The sequence below is a fragment of the Agrilus planipennis genome, unplaced genomic scaffold, assembly GCF_000699045.2.
Source record: "Agrilus planipennis isolate EAB-ADULT unplaced genomic scaffold, Apla_2.0 scaffold103, whole genome shotgun sequence".
Classification (NCBI taxonomy): domain Eukaryota; kingdom Metazoa; phylum Arthropoda; class Insecta; order Coleoptera; family Buprestidae; genus Agrilus; species Agrilus planipennis.
In genome coordinates, this window is record NW_020438959.1 from 270,416 (window position 1) to 290,426 (window position 20,011).

The 20,011-nt window shown below is 36.0% G+C and overlaps 1 protein-coding gene across 3 annotated transcripts in view; it reads left to right on the plus strand.

Annotated features, from left to right (window-relative positions):
* The window catches only part of LOC108736742 (homeobox protein cut), a 181,989-nt gene that overhangs the window by 66,638 nt on the left and 95,340 nt on the right, over window positions 1-20,011 (plus strand). For all 3 annotated transcript variants that reach the window (XM_018469292.2, XM_018469294.2, XM_018469293.2), the window contains exon 2: window positions 15,599-15,736. In XM_018469292.2, coding sequence (XP_018324794.1) covers window positions 15,599-15,736 — 138 coding nt within the window. The remainder of the gene's footprint in view (window positions 1-15,598; window positions 15,737-20,011) is intronic.

A 20,011-nucleotide genomic window follows, 5' to 3' on the forward strand; every position in this document is an offset into this window, starting at 1 on the left:
TTGTAAACAGGTACCATTCTTCGGTAATCCTACCATTTCAAATACATAGTCTTTATATTTTCAGATTACGTAAACAGTTATTGTTAAATGTTGCAGTTATTGTACATAGTAACAACCATTTTCTGTTTAATCAAAAGGATTCCGTAAACTGTTGGAATTTTTACCATATTTACCCAATTAAGGGTAAAATTTGGCTCTAGTCTTTATTAGGTAGTAACAAAATTATTATCATTGTTTAGTTGACCTGACCCTAGTTGGACTTTTCCTTAATTTTTGAAAATAGGTCCGTTTAGTCATATTGTAATAAATATGCATAAATTATCAGTCCTAAGACTGGTTGGACACACACCTCTACTCTTTCCTATCCTGAGCTAATCTTCACATTTCCCTAAAATTAGAACAACCCACATCGTTAACTATTTGTGAACAGTAATCTAATGTAGGTCTACCTTTACCCCTCCTAACTCCCATTTCTGCCTCTAATAATTATGTCTCTGACTAGACCTTCATGCCTGAGAAGGTGTCCTACTAACCTATCTAGCCTACTTCCTATTGACTTTCATAGAGTCCTTTTTCTCCTATTCTTTCTAATACCTCTTCATTTCTAGCCTTCTCTATCCACGGTATCCTTATCATTCGCCTGCAGCACCACATTTCGAACGTTTCTAACCTTTTCTTTTCCGTCGCGTCCACTGTCCATGTTTCACACCCATAGAGCGCCGTGCTCCAAACATACACCTTTAACAATCTATTTAGAATTTCTAAATTAACGTTCGCGAGTATAGAAATGACTTCTTTTTATTGAACGCGACCCGACCCAGCGCTTTCCTCTGCTTTATATCCCTACTACTCCTTCCGTCCTGACTTATCTGAATCCTAGATACCTAAAATCGGATACTTCTTCTAATTTTTCGTCTCCTATCTTTATATTCGCTCTTTCCCTGCTTTTTCTTACCTTGCATACCAGTATTTTTGTTTGTCAGTACCGCATCCTTTTTATTTGAAAATATCTCTAACTCCTCCTTGCTAGATGCTAATACAGCTATATCATCCGCAAATCTAGGCATACTAATATTTTGCCCCTGTACATCTATCCCTACAGTTGTACTGTCTTTAAAGATTTAATAGTAGATTTAATAGTAGAGAACCGCTTATACACATTTTCATGTCGTACTTTATTATAATCCAGAATTTTATCACAATTAATCTATTACCTAACGAGTATAAACTGGTTAAATTTTGAAGGAAGTGCCAAAAAATAGTGCCACTGCTGTTTTGTTTTTATGTTACTTACGAGGGTGGATTGATAAGTTTCCGGCCTGACCAAGAAAAACAAGGTTTTTAAAAATTTTTTTTTTTTATTTCTCAACATAATCTCCTCCAAGGCTGATACATTTCTCATAGCGGTGTTCCAGTCTATTAATGCCATCTCTATAGACTGATTCGTCAAGCTCCTCAAAATAACCATTTACAGCTTCGATTACTTCTTCATTGTCCGCAAATCTCTTACCGCCAAGCCATTTTTTGAGATTAGGGAACAGAAAATAGTCACTCGGGGCTAGGTCTGGAGAGTAAGGAGGGTGCGGCATCAATTCAAACTTTAGATCGTTGATTTTAGCCGTCGCAACGATTGACGTGTGCGCTGGTGCGTTATCGTGATGAAACAAGATTTTTTTCTTCGCCAGATGAGGTCGTTTAATTTTCACCTCGTGGCTCAAACGTTGCAATAAGTCTGCGTAGTATTGACCAGTGATAGTATTACCCTTTGCAAGGTAATCAATGTATATAATACCTCTTGCATCCCAAAAAACAGTAGCCATAACCTTGTTCGCCGAAAAAATTGTTTTTGCCTTCTTTGGAGTTGGTTCCCCTGGTCCAATCCACTGTTTAGACTGTTCTTTGGTTTCAGGAGTGTAGTGGTGGACCCACGTTTCGTCAACGGTTACGAATCGACGCAAAAATTCGCTTGGATTACGCTTATACAATGACAAATTTGCGGTAGAAATGTTTTTTCGAATCAATTTTTGGTCGACTGTTAGCAAACGCGGCACCCATCTTGCACAGAGCTTTTCCATATGCAAATGTTGGTGCAAAATATGTTGCACACGTTCATATGACATCTTACAGGTCTCAGCTATCTCACGCACTTTCAATCTGCGGTCTCCCAGCACTATTTGATGAATTTTTTCGATCATATCTGGAGTTGTGACCTCAACGGGGCGTCCTGAGCGAGGCCCATCAGAGGTGCTCACACGACCCTTTTTAAACTCGGAAACCCACTGCTTAACGGTTGAATATGACGGGGAGGATGTCCCCAGTGTTGAGTCCATCTCTTTTTTAATTTCCTTCGGCGTTAACCCCTTCAAATAAAAGTATTTGATGACAGCACGATTTTCCTGCTTTTCCATTTTTACGAAAACCACAGAGGCGTCTTGTTCAGCGTGCTGTCAAACCTACACTAGCAAGGAGATCGGGCTGAAACTATAGCTACAAGCTATCCAAGGATGGTACTATAGAATGTCACCTCAAGGTAGGCCTAGTGGCGTCATCTCTTGGTTAGGCCGGAAACTTATCAATCCACCCTCGTATAACATAATTCCTATTAATTGTAAATTATTTGAATTAACTAATATGTCCATCATTAATTGTTGTTCTAGTATTCGCTAATTTTATTAGAACTCTGATAAATCGTAATAAATGAACGAAATGTTACTGAAAGAGAAACTGTTAATAATCAATTATTATTTATTAACAATGGAGAGATTTATTGATAATTGTACTGTAAGTTTTATAACATTAATTTGGTTTTTATTGGATGATTCTGTCGACGGAATTGCACCTTTAAATTTTTATCGAGATGTGGAACGTTAAAAAATTCATTGTAATCTCACGTATAGGTTAGGTAAAAGGAATTTGTCATATAAAATTATAGCCACCCTACAATGGGGGGGCCCGGATGGATGTTGGTACGACGGCGTCGACGTTAGCAGCAGGGTCCCGGCGCTCTTCTCTCTGTGTGCGTGAGTATTGCAACGGCGCCGGCAATCATTCTTTCAGATAAATTCGAAACAAGCAAGGGAGTAAAATTTTAAAACACTCATTACATTTTCCATTCCGCGCGATCGTATATAAGAATCATTATTACACAGTATCAGTTTCCCGGACCTGATACCATAAAACAGTGTCTGAGTTTGAATTAAAAATCAAAATATATTGCCCCGTATATATCCCCAGCTACTTTAATAAGGCGCCGGATACCAGTGGCGTAACAAATTAGGATTCGGATCACAACCGTTTTCATTTGCAATTCTTCTTCTCTCCGATATTAGTTTCGAAATATCCGCTTTGTTTAAAAATCTTTTAAAAAGCAAATAACAAAACCGTCCTACTATTTTGCTAAAAGATTTTACTAATTTAAGACACAAATTGACGTTCCCTAGACAGAATCTTTCAGCGTCTCTCACAGTCTCTCAGTTATTGCCTAGATGTTTTTATGGATCTCTCACAGTCTCTGTATGAGAGACTCAAACGATAAAATTGTTAATTCAGAGATTCGAGTCTCTCACAGAGCGACTGAATGTATAAAACTGAAAAATTAAGAGACCCGAGTCTCTCGTTTAGAGACGCTAAACAGTTTTCTTGACTGTCTCTCTCAGCGACACCAGAGAGACTCGATGAAAGACGGAGACTCGAGTCTCGCTTTCAGGGACTCTGAGAGACTGAGAAACATTTTTATCTCGAGTTAATAAAAAATATAAACACAGTAAGTTTCAAATGTTTTTATTACTTATCAGTTTGTAATAAGTTTCAACATTTAACGCCTTGCACAATTAAGAAATTGTCACATTGTATGATTTTTTATTAAGTTATTTCATTTTCTTTACGGATTTACAGGGAAACTACAAACACATATATGTTTAAGTAATTATTTTTACTAATTATCTATTTAACACTACTCATAGCACTAAAGCTTAAATGATTATTACAACTTGACATACGCTTGAAACGCTATGCATTCACTTGTTACTTTCATCTTTTAAACGACTTGTTTTTCTTTTCTATGCTACGCCACTGTTATCCGTTCTCTGGATTCCTCGGATGAAGCTATTGTTTTTATAATAACATTGAGATATTACTCTGTGCGGTATAGAAAGGTGGCTATGAACATATTTCACGTAATAAGAAGGCAGGGGTGCGAAAAAATAACGGGCTGAATAATAAGATGGCTATGGAATATCCCGCTTGCACAGTGAATATCATCGGCCTACTTCGACTTCTTTTGTTTTTATTTACAGAAAACGCCTACTGCGAGGAACGTTATTATTTCCGTTGTTGTAGTGAACGAATTCTTATTAATAACAAAAGATCATGTATATTTTCCAGTTCTGCAAAAGTAGGCGGCTGTTGTTTAACATTTAATTGATAAAACAGTAGAATGTATAAATATGTAGATTTAGGTAAATTACAGCTAATATTTTTGCGTTTTTAACAAAACAAAAAGTTTAGCAATTTCATTGCTTTTTATATTTTGTTATGCCGTTTATGTGACCAAAATAGTACCTCGTAAATGTCAGCTTTCTATTTATTTTTATATATTTTAAGAAAGTTTAATTTTATTTAGGTGTGCAAATCTAGCGTACGTGTGTGTTAATGTTTGTCCGTTCTATGGCGGGCTAAATGAATTTTCCTAGTTCGATGATAAAACCGTTTTCATTCAAAGTGTTTTCACGCAAAGTGTTTCGGATGTTGCCGTTCTCTTCAATAAGGGACAGCGGGCCTTTAACGTGCCAAAAACCAACAATGACAGCATCTCACCTACTAGAGTGGATTAATAAAATTAACCGATAGAATTACTCCGGTCGGATATGGTAAAGGTCGATGTGTTACTAAAGTATTACCTAATATACCAGCCTTGGGCGTGTGGTCGACAGAATGACGTCGTCCTTTTCGTCCTGTCGGACCAGGGCCGTTAACGGGACGCGCCAGTGAAACGGGAGCTAATTCTGTTTTTGCCCTGCACCGAAGTTGGACCAGTTGGAATAATCCGGAAACGTTGAAACGCATCAGGACAATTCGGTTGAAATTTTAGATTTCAGAGGAATTTAAACTTTACGTTGGCTTTTCTAAATAATATTAGAATGGTCGAGTGTCACAAGCTAATTCGTGAATGCGGAAACTAATTACATAATGCCATCAACTAGAAGTTTAAAACCACCATAAATATGACTATTACACATTCTTCTAACAGTTTTATTAATTAAATGATTTTACAACGGATGACCCTAAGAATAATTAAGACGATCATCGCTACTATAATATACCTAGGCTTTTTCATATTATTTTTAACAAAAGAAATAAAAAATATGAACAGACAACTATGGATGTCAATACGAAAAATGGAAGAAGAAATGGTAGAGCACCCTTTGAGACACAGAGATAGCATATTCTAAGCAGAAAGTGGAGTGGAGGCAGACTGAGATTAGGTTACTGTTCTTAAATAGTTAGAGAACTGCGAAGATTACGAAGAAGTAATGGAGATACTGATGTGACGACGCGGTTGATGATGGTGATGAATCTTAAGTTGATGACAGCATCAATTCATTTCTTCAATAGTTTTATTTAGAATCGACAGTTACATTTTGATTTGCAAAATTGTATCCAATTTATTTATTTATTGAACAAACCAGTTAAGAAAAATAAATAGCGTTTAAGAAAATACTACAAATGGCACAGTAAACGCCATCTGTAGCACGATGCTACATTTTAGGATTACGTATGCTGCAACAAGGTCTACTTGCTGAAAACGAATCCCGGCGTAGCTAACCTAACGCTGATGAGATCCAAAAAGATCGAAATCGCGATCCGCGTCTGGCAGTTTCGACACAATACAGACCACTTCGAATTATTTTATTCGATTATGGTAACGTGCCTATCACGTTGAGGTTAGCTACGCCGGGATTCGTTTTCAGCAAGTAGATATCCACACAAGTGGACCTTGTTGGAGCATACGTAATCCTAAAATGTAGCATCGTGCTACAGATGGCGTTTACTGCGGAATTTGTAGTATTTTCTAAAAAATCATACCAACTACCCAAACGAATTAATTTTTGAGATAATGTTATTGGTCTTTGATTTTTCACTGTAAATGTGTACCAAAAACGTTAAGACTAAGAGCGGTAACGTGATTTTCCGTTTATGATAAACATTTTTAGTAATTACAAGTAGAAGTTTGAATTTATTTGGTGGAGAAAACTTTCTAGAGTTTCTTTTTAGTTCGCATTGTCACGAATTTCAAATTTTCTTACCTACCCAGATTATTACCCCTAGTTCGCTAATCATCCACCGCGACCTTTCGCTTAATAAAATTTTCTATTCTTTTAGGAAACTATTCGGTAAAACTTAGTCAGTAAAAAGTTGTTTGGTAGCATTTTCTTTTCTTTCGTTTGTCACAGTTGGTTTCCGTTCGAGTAGGACGAGCGAACAAAAAGCTCCCGCAACGCGCTCCAGACGTCACAAAAAGATTTTATAAATTAATCCAGGAACCGTAGCCTTTGCTTGAATAGAATAAAAACTGTTAGTATTTGCTTTTTTATTTTTACAAACGCGCCCCCATTCCGTAAATTTTGTCACTAGTCGCAACTCTTTGATAACTAATTAGCGGCACTGAGGGCTCTCCCACCCTTATTTCACTACTGCTAACCCTTTTATATCGTCCCTTGTTCTTTACCCTTTATCCCTGACGTTATATAAATCGATCTGTGCGAGTTTAAAACGCGTCCACACTTCAAAACCTCTCCAAACATCTGCTTCTTATGCTCTATCCATTGTTGTAATGGCACTTTAAAAAATATTATTCCTTACACTGTGGACATACGTCACCAACCATTAACAGCTGCGAAACATTAAATTACATTTATTTTACAGTAAAATAAGTCAGGTCTCTCGAATTTATCAAATTTAAGGTCAGGCATCATTAATTGTACAAATTAAAAGAAGACGATATTTAAATACATATATAATCATGTATATACAGTCGAACCTGGGTAAGTGAGAGCTCAAGGGACCGTGATTATCTCTTATAGAGGTTTCTCACTAACCCGAGTTTCTAGCTTACATAGTTACATGAGGAATTTGTCTCACTTATAGAGGTCTATACGGTTCGACAACACATTGAGTTTTCGTTTAGACATTATGAGGAAGTACAGGACCTTTCTTCGCAACTACTTTTATGAACTGACTGTAATAAGATTGATAAACAAGTCGGTACACACATTTGACTATAATAAAATAATAAAGACTTACTCGGTCATTCGCAGATTCGGTCATTTGTCTCTTGAAATTTAAGAACGAGTTATAATATAGCAAAAGTAAACTGTCGCTTATAGAGGTATAGACAAGTAGCAATCTCACTTAGAGAGGTTCCCGCAGGAAAAATGACTGTCACTTTTACAGGTTTTGTTTCTCACTTATAGAGGCTCTAGAAGGGCAAAATGACGGAATATATAGTTTCCTCGCTTACGCAGTTCTCATTTATCCAGGTTGGACTGTATATATAAAGTTCTAGGGGTGGTGTGCCAAAATGTCCTCTATTCGAGAGTATAATTGGTTGCATACATTCCAATGACATGTAATAACCATTAAATTTTAGTTTGCTGTTAATAGTTGGTTGCATATATTTACACGTAAGTGTGCATTATGAAATTATTTAAAAATGCTAAGGGTGTTAGTACTACGTACTGACAGCATAGAATAAGTTGGGATAGGAACGGTTTCAAGTGCATTACCAGCAAAGATACAGTCCAAATTTGAGAAAGATTGCGGCTAATACGTATATAATTTTTCCTGCCTCAATGATTTTACTCAAATATCCATGTACTTCTAACAATAAGGACAGTACCATATTGATTTCTTTATGATTCCTAGTTTTCTACTTCTACACTTACACCTATCATTTAATCCTCAGGTTAATATATGTATACAAGATATTTAAGAAATGCTCGTCTTCAACACTTCGAGCATTTTCGCACAAAAATGTCATAATAATGCTGAGACCTTTAATATGGTATATAATACATGTTACCTGTACAATCATACCTTACCTTTGTTATGTGCTCAGGCAAATGCCTGCTCTAAGATAGGGCAGCAAATTCCTAAATGACCACCTATGATGATCTTCGTACTTCTGTTATGGGCGAAGGTACACGCCGAACCTATATTGTAAACATAAGAAAATATAGGGTCGTTACAAAAAGGGAAATAAAGCAGCCCTTACTTTTGTAGGTACTTCATAATTCAACGAACACAATTTTTATTTGCCAAAGTTAAGCAATACATTTATATAAGTAAAAACAATCAGTAAATTTAAATATAATAAATTTAGTTTAAAACATTAAACTGCGAGATTCCTGATGCGTCTTCGTACCTCTGTTAAGGGCCAAGGTACACGCCTGCTCTGAAGTTGAGGTTGCAAATTCCAAAATGTCTAAATATGATCATTTTCGTACCTTTGTTATGGGCCAAGGTACACGCCGAACTAACATTGTAAACATAATAAAGGATAACGACTTTACAAAAGGAAAATAGTAGTAATAGACAGTAATCTAGTATAGGTCTACCTCTACTCCTATTAACTCCTGTTTTTGCCTCTAATATATCTCTGACTAAACCTTTATGCCAGAGAAGGTGTCCTACCAATCTAACTCGCCTATTTCTTATTGACTTCCATAGAGTCCTCTGTTCTCCTATTCTTTCTAATACCTTCTCAATTCTAACCTTCTCTATCCACATAAATGTATTAGAAATGTTACATTTCTCTTACGTGGAAAATAAACCTCCCAGCGCAGGAACGTTGTCATTCAAAATTTGTTAGACTTTACCGCATCAAGGTGGCGAATTTCAACTAACGAGAAACAGTCGCAGCCGCCGTGGAACTGACCCAAACAATGACGTTCGTTGCCTGCTTGGGTTAATTTAAATTTTGAACTTTCCTGATGCTTTTACAAATTCGGATAATCAAGGTTGACTGGCGAAAATAAACGAATACTGTATGTAAGTCGACGAAAATGTCTCCCTTTTATTATTATCGATCTACACTCGTTACGTTTCGTCAGCTCTAAAGCCACTATCGTCGAGGGTTTTACCTTCCTTCTCTATCCTCCGCCAAAGCCGCGAGCTTAGATTCACGCTAATTGGTGGCGACGTGAAGATATTCACAATATAAATTAGTTTCCCTTGTAAATGAAAACCAATTATTGAGATGTGGAAAATTATATTGATTTGAGCCTTTATCTTCTAAGCCCGTCAAATGTCGTTAATATTGGGTTAGCGGGGGTTGGTGATGTCTGACGTGAGGGATAAGGGGGGCAACGCAAGGGGGCGGAGGGGCGATGAGCGTTGTTGTTGCTGCTGGTGGGGGAGAATGAGAACGAAGAAGACGCCCGGATGTAATTAGATAGTGATTAATTAGTTTCGGAAGGCTCAATACTTTTATATTATAATTTATGGTGTCAATAAATTCTTGTCTCGTTTAGTTTTTAATCCGAGGTGATCTTTGCTGATGATGATGGTGCTGTCGCGGCCGTCTGCGACCGATGCGGCGCCGGTGAAAAAAATGAATATTGATATTTTGAGGAGCCGGTATTAGCAATGCTAATGGGACATTATTGTCGCTTGTTATTTCTAACAACCGCTGATAAATAAAGTCAATACATATTAAATACCGCAGTAGGAATGATAATAATCGTGGATAGCACACCAGACACCTATTGGGGTCTCGATAAGTGACTATCCTATAAAGTGATTTCCGCGAACTCGAATTTAATCGTTCTGTTCTCATTATTTATTTGCTGCTGTTGTGGGTTTATAAATTTTTAGAAAAACTTAATCAAATATTCACAGTAAATAAATAACATTTTGGCCTTCTAAAAGTAATACTGATGAGACTCCTTCCAAGTGGGTGTCTCTCTATTACACTCTTCCTCTTGTGTTGTTCAATTAGCAACTTTACATTAACGTGGATCCCTATATTCATTTTTAAGTACTTCTAACTGGAATTGTGGCTTTTAAGGGTCCGCACCGCACGAAACGCTACCCCCTTTAAGTCAACATGAGAACAGCATCTCAACAATACGTACAAGTCGGAGAGTAATGTTAATGGGTCAGTTTTTAGATAACATAGTAAACAGACAAATCAATCAAGATAAAGAATACGAAAGTGTGGTAATTAAACAAATCGAAAAATACAGATACACCTCAGATTACCACAACGAATTTCACTGAGCACACATTTGAGATAATGTCCACTTAGTAAAGTTTATTGTGGTAAATTGGGGTGTGTCTTTTTTTTAAGCAAAATTACATCATATATTAATGTAGAAGTATTTGTTACAAATGATTTTCTTTCTTCTCTAACTTGAACTTTCTAAAGGAAGTTAAAAGTCAGATAGCTGATGATGATGGCAAACGTCAGTTCGATGTACTTTTTGTTAGAGGCGATTCAGTGCAATGTCTACACTAAATACGATAAACTATTGCTTTGCCTCATTTTACACCCTCAAGAGTCAATTTTGGGACATTATCACAAATTCCGATGATCTATCTGAAGCTATTTCGATTAACTCTTTATCAGAAGTTATTGGTCCGAAGTTCGGTAGGTCACGCACATCCACTCGTTCTTAGTTTGAATCAATCTTCCAATATTCCGAAATATGAAGATTGCAAAAACTTTGGCGGTTGTTGTAGAACAAACAGAAGAAGAAGACGAAGAAGTTCACTTCAGTCCCTCAAGAAGGAGATAACCTTGTTACCGAAAAGTGCTTCGGACAACTACAGTGTCGTGTTTTGGCGTTGGAGTTTTGAGCTATTCCGAAAACTAGAATATCCAAAGCTATTCACTTTACTCTTGATTCTTTACTTTTTACTAGCTCTTTGTGTGTAAGAAGGTGCCCTACCTCCTGTTTCTCCTACATCATCCGCCTATAATACCAGATCTTTTAACAGTTTCTTTTCCGCCTCGATATTAAGTTTTTAATTAAATTTAATCTATTATGTCAGTTAGCAGTTACCATTGTTGTTCGTTGCAAATATTCATTGAAAAGTTTATTCAAGAAATATTTTCGAACACGAACCCGTTAGCGTGTGATCGGTTGGGGTGTACGTGAGAGACAGCCGTCTGTTGGGGTGTTTGGTGTGTGTGGGTGAGTTTTTGTAGCGTTTTCGTATCGGCGGATAGGTTGGCAGCAATGTAGTTTCGCGATCGCGCGGTGATTGCGGCTGCGGTACAAAAGGAGTTCGTACGGATAACTCGTTAATTTGTGCACACTCCTTTCAGGAGTTGGTAAAACGTACGGAGGATCAATTAAAATGCGAGCGAATTAGAGGAGATCCAAAACCTAATAACTATCTCAAGTAGCAATTAATGAAGTAACGCGCGGCGGATATTTCAATATAAATTCCACTCGATTATTTGTCACGGTTCGGGAATTATTCGAGATTTTGATTAAGCAAAAACCTTTATAGTCATCAATACTGGCGGCAGCGCACTCCAGATTGGCTTATGACTTCGAATAACTCGCGCTACGACAACCGCCACCACCAACCATCAGCACACCGTCCCTCCGTCCTTCACGTCGTTCCCGTCGCGCCCCCGACCGCTCACGCCGCAACCACCCCCTGCCTACGTTCTCTGGCCTCTTTCTCACATGCACCTGAAATGTTGTTTGCATGCAAGAGAGATTTTACAACTGAATAAGTCGTGTCGTTCTCCACTTCCGCTTTAACCTACCTACACATGTATACTTCTTCTACAATAAAAAACCACGACATTTTCAGACGTGAACGCGTTTAAACGTGAAGCACCACACCAAACAAATTTCACATCAATATTAGCCTAAATTGGCGAGAATATTCTCATTCGGTCTTTTCAAGATTTGTACAGAATCAATAAAAAAGAATCACAAATACACTGCAATCTACTTTTATCTACAATACCGTCGAAATGGCTGAGAAAACATCACATTTACAATATAAGGAGATTCGTATCCGGCTCGAAGGACCATTAATTCAGTATAAAATATTATTTTCAATTATTTATAAAGCGAACTTGTATAACTAAAAAACATGTTTCGATTGATAATCGGATAATTACCGCGATTATTATCTACTTATACGGTACTCAGGGCCAAGGTTAGGGTTGTAAAAGTTTATTGATTATAAAATCACACCGACGTTTTGCTTGCGGTTACAAGGTTTTATCAAGGTAGTAGGTTATTCTAAGTTATACATTATTGTTGGGTTCAATGTAAAATGGAAACGTAAAAAATTAATAGTAAAAAAAAGGAAACTTACATTGACGTCATAGTATCAAAGTATTATACTATATGAAGAATTATTTTCTTCAATTAAAACACGATTTATATTTCTAAACGGAATCAATTACACATACAGGAACCGTTAATCGATATTTATAATCAGGTTTTATTATTTTAATGGACGGTTGTAAATTTACTTTCCTGTTTAATTAATTCGAACAACTCAAAATATAAAAGAGTGAAAGTACCAAATCCACGTATCAACCGGTGTGCAAATACATCATCCTTAACATCGCATTTTAACAAAGCAATTAAATTCTTGCTCGTTCACCTAATTCCAAACTATTTTTATTGTATGTAAAAGTATTCAGGCAACGTGTGAAGTTTACATATAATATAATTTAAGTAGATTAATTGAATGATTTGTACGTAAATACGGTTCAGTGGTTCACTATTAGATTCCGTAATGCTTCTCACGTATGTAGCTTTCACAAAAAATCAGTAAAATTATTACGAATTTTATGGTACGAAACCTTAAGTATGGTTGAAGAAGCCTGATAAATCCAATCTTATTCTTCTTCCACATTTAAATTTGTCCATTCTTTTCGGAAGAAGACATCTTTGTTATTTTTTCCCTGTAGAAGCAAAATTTGCTTTCACTATAAACTTTTTCCCTTTAAATTGGGAACGTAACCGAATTTGTTGTATCCGAAAATGCCTAAACATACTTACCCGAACACGTTTTCTTAACATTGTTGCAAACTGAGGTTTAATTATGTCTTCCACTGCGTGCGATGATGGGTTTTAAAGGGGACGTACGCACACGTAACAGTATATGATAGTTTAGCTCTTTATCATTAAATGGTTACCTGCCTACAGGTCACGATCTTCATAATGTTTCTGCACGTTTGTGAAAGCATTTTCAGATGTCTGAATTTCCACTCATTTCAATACCCAACGCAAGACAGCTATCTCACACGTTCTACCTACATTTCTAATATTAGCGTCGATGTGACTGGGGAAACATCACATTTCTAATATAAAGAGATTATTATCCGGCTCGAAGGACCATTAGTTATATTTAAAAATACTTGTCTACAATATACTTATTTTTTTAAAACACTGATTCGATTAGCAATTGACTAATTACTGTGATCATTATTATGTAATTACTATTCTGCCTCGGTCGTTTTATAGCAAAGATTGCTTGTTGCATTTTTAATGTTTAGCATCCGTCCTTTCTCTGTGTACTATATTGTGACTGCTGTGTCTGTTTAATGAATTTAGTAGTAATTTGGTAGGGTGTAGTTAGGTCGTCTACATAAATTCGGAATAGCCATCATCAGCGTCGGTAGAGGCAAGGAACGAATGGTATTCCAATAATCCTAACCGAAATAATATAATGAATCACAGCGCGCAGTTTGTTTTATTCTTTCTCTTTTTTTTTATTGTTTTCTTGTTTTCACTTTTGCGCGTATCGTTGACATCTGGTAGCGGCGGTAGAAGTTCATTATGTATCGTATATTTCGGTGTACCGGATACAAGTGCTAAATCATGGGATCGGATCTTCTTGTCTCTTTCTCTTTTTTCATCTTACGGAGCTTAAGACAGTGTGCAAAATGAGGTTTCGCACAACTACGCGACCACAAAGAAAACAATAAGTGTAGCTCCACATGGTAAATGATACATACTTAATGCCTTCTGGTTGTATTTCAGAATTTAATTGCAGATAAATAACGCGAAGTTAATAAGAATGACCATAACCTCACATATGTTATTTTATTTTCATTTAAAAGAAAAAAAGGAGTTTTTTAAAATCATTTACCAGTAATACGAAATAACGATAAGAGCTATTTATTTTTATTATTTGTACCAATCATTAAATGGAAAAAGTACTAATTTCAGGATTAATTTTGTGAATTCAGTAAACGTTACATATGGTCGTTAAAGAGTAACGGTTTAATTTCCCAAACGAGCCTTCGGACAGATCTATCAGACCCTCTTGTCCGGAAAAGAATTTAATTTCGTTTAATTTAAAGTTTTCCGCTTCTGTTCATCTATTAATGGACTCTTTAGCCGCCCTGTAAGTTTCTTCGATCATGGCAGAGAAAGGGGCTACTTAGTTAATTAACAGATGTGATTACTAATAAAGTTATCGGATCTGAAACGGATTGCTTTCCAACTTTTACCTAATTATACAACATCAAGGACGAAAAAGTTGCTATTTGAACGCGATACGAAGGCAAAAACACCGAACTCTGTGTTTGCCCGCTCGGCGAGATAAATTTCGAAAAAGATACACAAAATTACTAAACTGGAAAGAGCTGGCGGTGGTTAGTGCCACTTTTTCTCCACCTCTGCAGCGAAATTACTGTTGACTTAACATCTTGTCAAAAGAATTGTCGCTTAATCTTTGGTCCTTCGAGCCGGATAGAGAAAATTCAGTTAACAAATAGCAAATAAAATTCAATGTTAATCGGTCAAAAATAAATTGTAAGCTGTTGGTAATGGACATGACACAATACCGTAGAATTTCTTAATTTTATTTAAATTTAAACAAAACATCGACGTGTAATAAAGTAGGAACCCATAGTAATAGTAACAAATCTTGTACCAGTATTACTTGATTTATATCAGGCAATTAATCTTTTGAAAATCCATTGTTTTTACAAAACGCTCAAGCTTAACTCGTAGATATTCGAATACATCGATGTACGCAATGTTCGAAATGTTCTCCAACTTGAGCAACCTTACAACAGGTTTGTTCGATTGTGCTATAATTAAAAGTGACTATACAGGTAGTAAGTACAACAACATCGAACAGAAACGTAAAAGTTAAAATATGTATCTATTCTTCCATCAAAATTTCCGCGCCAATGCCTCAAACATGGTGGTTACTTGGCACACTCAAGCATAATGAATGACAATCACTAGACCAATAATATGATAATCACTTTTAATTTTCTTTGTTTTCGAAATCACTGAACGCAGCCTTTGTTCTGCTACAACAAATTATTATTCCCAATGTACTTTTTTTTTATATATCCGACTTTTTGTAATTCATTACTACAATTTATAGAATGCGTTTGCGACATGCATCAGCTTATTTGTGGGAAATTATAGGGTCATTAACGAGTGCAACGTTTGTTGGAGAATTTTATGGCCAATAATGCAGTACTAAATCGCCTACAAACGATATTAGCGCGAAACAATTAAATAATAAAAATTAAAACAAAAAAATTCACAAAGACATATACGCATAATTAACAAATGTTTTTTTATTGTTATAGCGGGCGACTCTAGCCGAAAAAGAAGTTACCACCTTAAAAGAACAATTGGCTACCAACTCTGGACACCAAGAATCAAAAGAGGGCATTAAAATGGAAAAACCTAATTTCGAAAATGAACTTGCAGCCAAAGAAAAAGAGGTATGTTCCTTCTGTAGCCTTATATAATTCTTGATGTTTCAATCTACCAAAAATACTAATATCAAAGGATGCTATTAAATTATAGCGAATTTGATTTTTGATATACCAACAAACCAAACAAATACCGAAGAAGCTTAATGTGAAACGTTGCTATCGGAAATCCGGCTCGAAGGACCAAATCGAAAATAATAAATATTTTTATATTTTCGTCCACCAAAAAGATTTGAAGAAACTGATATGATGGGCTGCTATAGGTATTCTCGCGAAATCTAAAAATAAGATGAACAATTGAAATGTCCTGTAAAGGACGATGCTTTTTCATGCATTTTTTCCATTGCATCGATTGTTCGAAACGAAGTAAAAGGGTAGAAATAAATAATAAACTTCGCCATGTTTTCTGACGACAGCACATCGCGATCGGGACGAGTAATGCATTACCCGTTATCTAAATTAGGATCAAAAAGCGCCTCGTAAATTCTCAAACAAACGTTAGGTAGTTACCGGGTACACTTACCCGTTTCGTTCTACATAGGTAGGTATATTTATATACCTGCCCTTAACATGTAATTTATATCAATTCGCAACTATTCCGTATATTTGTAACAAATATTTCGCGTTGTTATCACTGTTCCATCGCGATAAAGAACGTTGCGACATTTTATTATACACGGGACCCTCACCGCCATCATTGCATGATAACGTTCCACGTTTGCAAAATGCAGTTTATGTCTTTTTGGAGAACACGCATCCCGAGCGTCGGCATTCTTGCGATCAAAACGTGTGCCGGGTAAAGAGTGGAAAATCAAGGAAACATATTCAAGTCCACTTTAGTTAATAAACTCTAAATTATCGCAAGACGCATTTCGAGAGCGAAACGCGAACGTATACAAGTACTTAAATACACGTATAATATATTGTACATCTTTAAATTCCTTCAGATCGTAAAGTAATCTCCTCTGGCTTTGATGGTCCCCCATAAATTTTATCTAAATAGTTTACACTCGTTAGAAATCTAACACGCATGCCACAATTTCGATATAACCTAATAAAATACGTCGTTGCTGTTATAAAATCAATAAAATCGTGAATGCACCGGGCACACGTAGGAGATGACCATAAACTACTTAACGTTTGGCGGAGGAGAGGGGGAGGATAACGCTCAGCAATTTAATGTATCATAAAGAGAACGAGAGGGAGCAAATGTTACGATACGTTTATGCAGACGGACTTGGAATATCATATTGATTAAGGAAGATAATAGAAGACATATAGGAATGACGACAACTCTTCTATTTTTTTATTAGCCGGCTCGAAGGACCAAAAGCATGTATACCGTTTTTTAAGGTTCTAGAGAACGAGAGGGAGCAAATGTTACGATACGTTTATGCAGACGGGCTTTGAATATCATATTGATTAAGGAAGATAATAGAAGACACATAGAAATGACGACAACTCTTTTATTTTTTTATTAACCGGCTCGAAGGACCAAATGCATTTATACCGTTTTTTAAGGTTCTAGAGAACGAGAGGGAGCAAATGTTACGATACGTTTATGCAGACAGGCTTTGAATATCATTTTGATTAAGGAAGATAATAGAAGACACAGGAATGACGACAATTCTTCTATTTTATTAGCTGGCTCGAAGGACCAAATGCATTTATACCGTTTTTTAAGGTTCTAGAGAACGAGAGCGAGCAAATGTTACGATACGTTTATGCAGACAAGCTTTGAATATCATATTGATTAAGGAAGATAATAGAAGACACATAGGAATGACGACAACTCTTTTATTTTATTAATCGGCTCGAAGGACCAAAAGCATGTATACCGTTTTTTAAGGTTCTAGATAAGATAAAGAAATTTTTGAAAGGCAGACACTTACAGTAGCTTTAACGAAATGAAAAACAGTTTTGGTTCTTTAAATTTACGTAGGAATTGCCCCATTTGCGGTCATCTTTGTGTCAGTTTTTCAACGCTTCCATTATAAATCGCAGTAAAGGGGTAACATTAGATATTTCTTTTTGCGGGGGAATCGCGGAGTTTCCTTTCTTTCCTCCTTTATTCGAACCCTTTGAAAAGCGGTTCTTTGATACCGATTTATCTGATACCTTCCTGATCAAACGGCATCAGTAGCCTGCGAGTCCATTTTTAATTTCAATGGTGCACGGATACCGATATCCGGACGGGACTTCAAAGAAATTTCGTTTGGCGAATAATTAACCGCCTAGAAGAAAGAATAATTGGAAATCGGGGCTGTAATTAATAACACCGTGTTTCTTTATGTAAGCAGAAGGCCTCCGTGACGCAAAACCCGATACCTTGGCGTTATCACGAGCGATAAAACACGAGCGGGCTCTGACTCTCGCGTCGCGTGATTTTAGACCTTGGTTATATATTCCCTTACGAAAAACAATAAAATTTAATTTCTTGCATGTATTGGCAAACGCTTTGTTCTTTTCCGAATAAACGCTGATATTTATAGCAATGCCGAAAACTACCCTCTTACATTTCACTTCTACCTACACATATCCGTCCATACATACACTCAAATATTTTGTTATTTCGTATATAAGTCAATTTTGTATTCACATAATTATAATTTTGATACAACTTGCTCTCAAATAATCTACTTCTTGTTACCTTGCTCCACAAACCTGAAAATATACCTACAGCATTCCATCCCTTACTTCTATCCACCTTTTTTGCATCTAAAATAATAACTAAGGAGTTGTACATATTCTTTTTCAATTCAATAATAATTTATTAGAGACTTCGCCTTCCTAAAGTGACTCCACTAAATATGGTGGTCGGTTAATTCCCGAATTAGTACTTTTGTAAAAAAAAATATTCATTTATTAGGTCATTTGACTCTTTGGTCTCTTAAGGGTGGCCCTGCCTCAAATCACTAATTGTAAGAGCGCGGCCACTTTTGGAGTTTAAAAGTTAAAACCGCGTACAGCGTCATAAAATGGCTCCTTATCATTAGGTGAACCACTTTAAGTTGCTTCGGACCGATAGGTTGACAAAGCTACCATAGGGAGGTGATGTAAACATTGTGGATAGAATAAGGCAGGAAGGAATGGGGAGGTATAAGAGAAAGTAGAAGAATTAAGGGCGCTATGGAAGTCAATAATGAAAACAAACATAACCTAACCTAACCTAACCTAACCTAACCTAACCTATCCTACGATAAAACACCTTCGGAGACAAAAGGGACCCCAAGACTAGATTATTACTCTTTGAACATAGTTAAAATGTTCCAGTTTTTGGAAAATTAGTTCGGAATAGGAAGTTGCATAACTAACCAGGTTTCGGAGTATTACGTATTACGATGATGATATACTTTGACACCTTTGTTAGTCTATTTTCCTTATCAATTTGACTCTTTTATCTTGAAAAGCTTACCAACCCCTAATCTAGGTAATTATTATTGTTGCTACTGCTTATTAAGTCACTTAACTGCAATTATTTCAACGTACTTGTTGCTAAGTTTACGCAATTAAAACAATTAAAACCCTATGAATTCGCTGTGGAATAAAACCGTAATTTAAGATACGAGAAATTTTAAAAAATCGCCACAATTTAGCCACTACTACACTTGAACATTAAAACAAACAAATAATAATTATCACTATAAGTTAATATCACAGAAATTGATCAATAATAGATTTATATTTAATGGTAATTCTGCAAAATCCTTAATCTTAATATATTTGACCATCTTTGCGTTTAGAAAACAATAAAATGCATGTAGGTATAGCATTATTCGAAACGTTCTAACCCAGTTATATTGTTAGGTAAAATAGTTTTATGATTAGGTGCATGGTTTGGTGCCAATATGCACTTTCAAAATAAACTATTTTCTATAAGTAAAATTCTAATCTTAACCGTAACCCAAAAACCGCGATGAAATAATAACTTCAATCATCGCCTACAGTTCTGGTGCAACTTAAAATCATTTCGAATAGATAAAAGTATATTTCTCATTATTACACTCGTCAAACATTTGCAGTAGGTAGCAACAATATTACAGTAAAAGTAACATTCTCTACCACTTTCATTAGAATTATTGTAATTCGCTAAACGTCTTTTAGTTTTTTCAATTAAACAAAAACCTTTTGATAAAAAAATCGTTTAATTCCTCCAGTAATGCAATATTCCGTTGATAATGCGTTCGAAATGTGGGGTTACAGTCGAATAATTGGGACACCGTGGAGAGAGAAAGTTAAAAATGAAGAGGTATCAGAAAAAGCAAGAGAATAGAAAACATTATG